Source organism: Emiliania huxleyi (genome assembly GCF_000372725.1).
Source record: "Emiliania huxleyi CCMP1516 unplaced genomic scaffold EMIHUscaffold_99, whole genome shotgun sequence".
NCBI classification, from domain to species: domain Eukaryota; phylum Haptophyta; order Isochrysidales; family Noelaerhabdaceae; genus Emiliania; species Emiliania huxleyi.
This window is the reverse complement of record NW_005194698.1, coordinates 137,625-143,484: the sequence shown is the minus strand read 5'-3', so window position 1 is coordinate 143,484 and position 5,860 is coordinate 137,625. Positions and strand designations below refer to the sequence as shown.

Sequence of the window (5,860 nt, the reverse complement as noted above, 5' to 3'; positions counted from 1 at the left end):
CCACTCGGCGGGGTCGCAGCTGCCTCTGGAAGGCACCGAGATGTACCTTTTTCGCGCAATGGTCAAAATCAAGGTTTTGTAACGCGAGCTGTGCCACAGTGAAATGGAACTAGCCTTTCGGCCAAAAGAAGAAAGTCGCGCGCCGGAACGCCGGTTTGCCGCGATGGCCGATGCCAGTGTCGGATCAACCGTATCCCAAACCGAGCGGCTGGGACAACTGGGGCGTCGCGGGCGGTGGCGACCGAGTAAGTGATGGAGTGTTGAAACACTCGGGCAAGACACTATCGACGAGCCACTTCCCACTATCATGATTGATAGTGGCTCGTCGATAGTGCGTCAGGTCGTACCGGGACGGGACTCGCGCCATGCGCGCGCAATAAGACGCCGCTGCGCAGCACGGCGGCCTGGCCCGCGCGGCGCGCTCATGCTGCGCCTACGGAGCCCGCCGCTGGGCGGCGCCGGCGGGGATACGCGCCGCAGGGACCGAAAAGGTGGGCGAGCGCCGTTCGACGCACGCGACGCACGACCAGCAGCCCGGAGGGGCGACTCGCGCCAGCGCGTCATGCGCGCGCAATAAGACGCCGCTGCGCAACACGGCGGCCTGGCCCGCGCGGCGCGCTCGCCCCGCACCTAGGGGGGGCGCCGGCGGAGCGGCGCTGGCGGAGAGAGGCGCCGCCTGCATATTCGACCGAGACTCGGGTCACGGCCGGGAGAGCGACGGGGCTGGTTGACGGCCGCCGGCGACCTACCACGGCGCTGCACGCCGCCGAGACGCCGCCGAGACGCCGCCGAGAGCCGCCGCCGGCTGCGTCCCCCGTCGCGACTGCCACCGCGCAGCTCGCGTCGGTGGACCCAGCTTCGCCGCTCGGCGCCGCCTGTATACTCGACCGAGACTCGGGTCACGGCCGGGAGAGCGACGGGGCTGGCCTTGCGGAGCACACGTCGCAAGCGCACAGATCGATGGCCGCACGGGATCGCAACGTGCGATTTCGGCCGAGTGAAGCAGATGATGCACGTCGACTCACCGCCGATGGTGGACTCGGGGACCTCCGGTCTGCCAGTGTCGAAGTTGGCGCTCGCCAGCGATACTGGGCCGAGGGGCGGCTGATCGGCTGGTGGTAGAGGGGCGGTTGGCAGAGGGGCAGGCGCGCCGTCAGAGTCGATCTCCTCTCCCTCCTCACCCTCCCCATCAGTGTAACTGGCTGGTCCCTCCCCCTCCTCTGCCTCTGCCGACTGCAACATCTGCCGCACCTCCGCTCGACACCCCTCGACACCACCTCGACACCGCTCGACACCACCTCGACACCTCTGATGATCATAACACAGCAGAGACGTAGACCCATTTGGAGTCACAGAGTTAGAAAATCAGGGTTGCAGCAGCGATCAAACTTGGCTGGCAGTACTTTCATCCCTCAGTTGCAGCCTCTCAAGTTCTAGCTCAAGTTGCGGCTCAGTTGCACCCCTGTTGATGTACTAGCAATCATGGCAGTACTCAGGTAGCCCTCAGGTGCTGCACAGCACCTTGTACAGCGGCAATGAATCCTCACACCAGTGAGCTTGTGCCATGAGTGCGGACCTGCGGTCCATTGCGCTTCGTGCACTGGCGACGCTGCAACGGCGACGCTGGCAGCGGCGGCGACGCTGCTGCGATGGGGTACTGTAGCCCTTAGCTGCTGGACAGCACCTTTGTGCAGTGGCAATGTCCACTGACTCATGGCACCAGCCTGTGCCATGAGCGTTGTGGTCAGTTGCACCGGCGACGCTGCTGCATATGGGGTGTGCTGTAGCCTTAGGTGCTGCGCCTGCACAGCACCTTGTGCAGTGGCAATGACTCCTGGCACTAGTGAGCTTGATGTCCTCAAATGCCCACAGAGTATACTGGTTGTGCTCACAGGTTGTGCTACATCAACAGGGGTGCAACTGAGAGGCTGCAACTAAGGAACAGCGTTTTGCTGGGCGTGGTACCAGCGTACGGATGGACAAGCGTGGTACCAGCCTCGACAGGCCTCGACAGGCCTCGACAGGCCTCGACAGGCCTCGACAGCCTCAACAGGCCTCGACACCTCTATCCCTCGACAGCAGCTCGACACCCTCGACACCGGGCCTCGACACCTCGACACCAGGCGGGGCTCAGATCGCCCCCGCAGCGATATGGGTAGCACTGACCGATATGTAGCACCACCAGGCGTTATGGTACTTGGTAGCGGCGCCGATATGGTATCACCCCCAAGTGATATACCACGGGGCGCTGTATAGCACCTTCCAGCGACAAGTATCGGCCGAGGTGATATGTTATCGGGGTGGGGCCATCTGCATCTCACCGCAGTTCTGAGGTGTCTTTACCGTTTTTAAGCGTTAGACTTAGAGCCGTACGGGGTGTGGACCCTGAGTTGACCAGGGGTTGTGCGCCGGGCCCTCCTGCTCGGCTCCAGCGAGTAGACAAGTGTTGTCATCAACAGAGTAGAAGGATCTGACCTCGGGGCCGATGTGACCAAGCGCTGGTAGCGTGGTTTAACCTCACACCCATGGTCTCACAGTGTGCCGGCAGTCGCCGAGCAGTGTCGCTCACACAACGAGCCGCAGCACAAGTGACTGAGGGCCAGTGAGGGCGAGCCCATCGCTGTCACAGCTGTGGCAACTGTGCAGAGTGTGTGAGCAGCAGAGGAGCTGCTCTCCAAGCTTCAGGCGCAAAGAGCTGCATGCCACCGAAAGCGCTGTCGAGGTTCGCCGAGCGCGGCGCAGGTTGGAGGACACCGTCACCGACGAGCGCGTTGGAGTATTCACTCCGGACAAAGACGGCGACACGCACACGAGCTGCGGCCGTGTCGCCGTCATAGCGGCGAGGCGCGGGACCGTCTGTGGCGAAGTGGGTCGCGTCCTCCGATTTCCTCAACTCACGGTCCGCTCCCTCTAACGCGTAAGTTCCTGACACTCGACGGCTCTCTATGCTCTCTATCTCTCTCTCGTTTGAACACGTGCCTTTGATTTGAAAGAGAAAAAATCTAAACACGCAAGCCGTGGCGGCTCACGCAGACGAGAGGGGGGGGAGGCGGCCAGCCTCGTGCAGGACTCGCAGCAGCCGGTTGGCTTGGCTGAGGAGCCCGCCGTCGGGTTCGAGAGAGAGGGTGTTGTGCGCGGCCTGGAGCATCGCGACCAGCGTCCCTTTCGGGAGGGAGAGCGCCGAGCGGATCGTCTCCACCTTGACCAGCAGCGGCAGCTCCTTCTCGGCGGCGGCGGCGACGGCGGTGGAGGCAACGGCGACGGGGGTAGCTGCGGCGGCTGCAGCGGCGGAGGCGGGCGCCGTGGCGGGAACAGTGTGCGCCGCGAGGAGCTGCTCTAGCCGTGCAACCTTCTCCGGCAGCTGCGCGGGCGGGTGGGAGGCGGAGGCTGCGGCGGAGGGGGTGACGCCGCGCGTCTCGAGAAGCGCCTGCACGGCACCCTCGACGGCGACGACCCGCCCAAAGATGCCCCCGCTCGCCGCCCGCCCGCCGGCCGCCCCTCCGCTCGACTCAACGTACTCCTCGAGCGCTTCGAGCCGAGCTATGATCGTGCCAGCGTCGCTGGGAATAAAGGGGCGCGGCGCGGCGGAGGCGGTGGAGGAGGCGGTGCGAGGCGGCGGCTCCGTCCCGGCGGGGCCCGCGGTTCCCCCTCCTCCCGCGCCTCGCGCCCCTCTGCCGGCCAAATCTGCGCCCCGCAAGACCTCGACCTCGATGAGGCCACACGCATCGCGCAGCGCCTGGAGAAGGGGCATCCGCGAAGGCTCAGGCGGGGAGGGGCGCTCCGGGGGGCGAGCCCCTCGCCTCGCCGCTCGCTGCCTCGGTCGCCGCCTTGTGGCCCCACACGGGCGTACCGTTGACGGCGAGGACCTGGTGGGGGGGGGGGGGGGTGCCGTGGACGCGTCGTGGACACACGTGCCCCGGGGGGTACGCGTGGCCGTCCAGAGGCGCGAGGACCGTGTCTGCGGCGCGGAGCCTTCCCTCGGCGAGCCCGCCCGGCAGCACCTGCAGGAAGGTTCCGAGGAGCTTCCGAGAAGAGTCCTCGCCTTGCCGACGGCGGTCCCTGCCCCGGCAAGCGCCTCCGAGACGCGAGGGTGTGTGTCGACGGCGCCTACGGGAGGGGGTCCGAGCAGGTTCCGAGAAGGTTCGCAGGCGGCGATGATGCGTGTCGCAGGCGCCAGTCAGCCGCACTCCCCACCTGGGCACCCGCGCGCACTCCGACTCCGCTGGCCGCTGGAACCAAATCGAGAGCTTTTTGGAGGAGGAGCTCGAGGTGTGGCACGAGGCGTCCGACGCCTGACGCCCGCAGCTGCGAGCGGGGCCCGCCGACGAGGCGGAGGCGGAGGCGGAGGCGGAGGCGGAGGCGGAGGCGGAGGCGGAGACAGGAGCCCTGCCCTCCCGTCCGCTGCGAGCGGCCACAGAGGCGAACGAGGGCACGGCGGCCCGCGTCGTCGAAGGGGGCGCTGCTGCTGCTGCTGCTGCTGCTGCTGCTGCTGCTGCTGCTGCTGCTGCTGCTGCTGCTGCCTGCCGCTGGGTGAGCCAAGCAGAGGCGACGCCCGAGCTGCCGGCCGGCCTCGAGCTGCTGTGCGCCTCGGCTGGAGCGGAGGCGGCGGTGGCGGAGGGGCCGGCGGAGGCGCCGGCCGCCGCCGCAGCTGCCATCCTCGCGGCGGCCGCCTGGGAGAGGAAGGAGGTCCTCTCCTTCCCCTCCTCTCCCTCCTCCTCCGCCTCCGACTCCGCCGCCCCGTCTGCCCCCGCGCCGCCCGCCTCGGGCGCACGCTCGGGCGCGCCCTCGGGCGCGTACACATAGAGACCGCGCTCCTGCCGGATGCCGGGCAGACGCTCGAGCACCAGCGCCGGGCTGACGTAGCCGATCCCACTCTCCTTCGCCGCCGCCACGCAGAGGCTCCTCAGAGCCGTGTCTGCGATCAGCCTGCCGGCGGCGAGGCCTTGCTCTTCGCCGGCGCGCAGCTTGTCGACCAGCTGGCGGTGCAAACGCCCTCCGTGCAGCTTGGCCGCCAGCTGGGCCGCCACCGCCCTCTCCGACCGCCCGTGCTCCTTCCGCTGCGCCTTCTCCTGCGCCTTGTCCGCCTTCTCCTGTGCCTCCTGCCTCTCGTCCACGAGCGCAGCCAGGTCGGAGAAGCTCGCGGCGGCGCCGTCGCGCCAGCGGCGCTGAATCCGCGTCGCCGCCTCCACCATAGTCTTTGGCTTCACGCCGTACACTTCGGCCAGCTGACGCTTCGCCTTGGCCCGCGCCTTGGTCCCCGGCTCCGCCGCGCACAGCTCGGCGAGGGCGGGGAGGATGGGGGAGGGCGGCACGCCCATCGCGGCGGCAGCGGACACCGCCGCCGCCCCCTGAGCCCCGTAGGCGCTGTCCGCGTGCATCATCCCTCGCCCGTTCGGCCGGAGAAAGCCGTGGAGCATCCCTCGCCCGTCGTAGAGCGGCATCGCGCCAGGCGGGAGCGCAGCCATGGAAGGAGGGCCCATGTGCGGCCCCATCATCGGGCCCATCAGAGGTCCCATCGGCGAGATGCCAAAGTGCGGCGGCATGGCGGGGGGAGGGTACATCATCGGTGAGGGCCCCATCGCGGGCCCCATCACCGACTGCACGCCGGGAACCTGGTTATATGCACCACAGCGGCCGCACACCACGCTCGGCGCACCGCTCGGGACGACGAGAGTGGTGTGGCACCCGAAGCAGCCGAGGTAGGCGGAGTAGACGGGCGAATACTGGCCGGGGGCTGCGGGCGCGGGGGGGCGCATTTGGAGGCCCTTTCCGGCACCCAGCGCGGCACGACAGCGGGCGCGAACAGAGACTATTCGAGTACCGGCTGCGCGCGCTTCTTAGCCCGGATGTGAGGTACTCC

The 5,860-nt window shown here is 68.0% G+C and overlaps 1 protein-coding gene across 1 annotated transcript; it reads right to left on the bottom strand.

Annotated features, from left to right (window-relative positions):
* Window positions 1–2,970: 2,970 nt before the first annotated feature.
* EMIHUDRAFT_466344 (hypothetical protein) lies at window positions 2,971–5,543 on the bottom strand (the record flags this gene model as incomplete). The annotated part of the gene is made up of 4 exons (XM_005756078.1): window positions 2,971–3,736; window positions 3,851–3,866; window positions 4,002–4,107; window positions 4,772–5,543. The coding sequence occupies 4 exons, from the start codon at window positions 5,541–5,543 to the stop codon at window positions 3,026–3,028; spliced, it is 1,605 nt and encodes a 534-aa protein (XP_005756135.1). The 3' UTR covers window positions 2,971–3,025.
* Window positions 5,544–5,860: the final 317 nt, after the last annotated feature.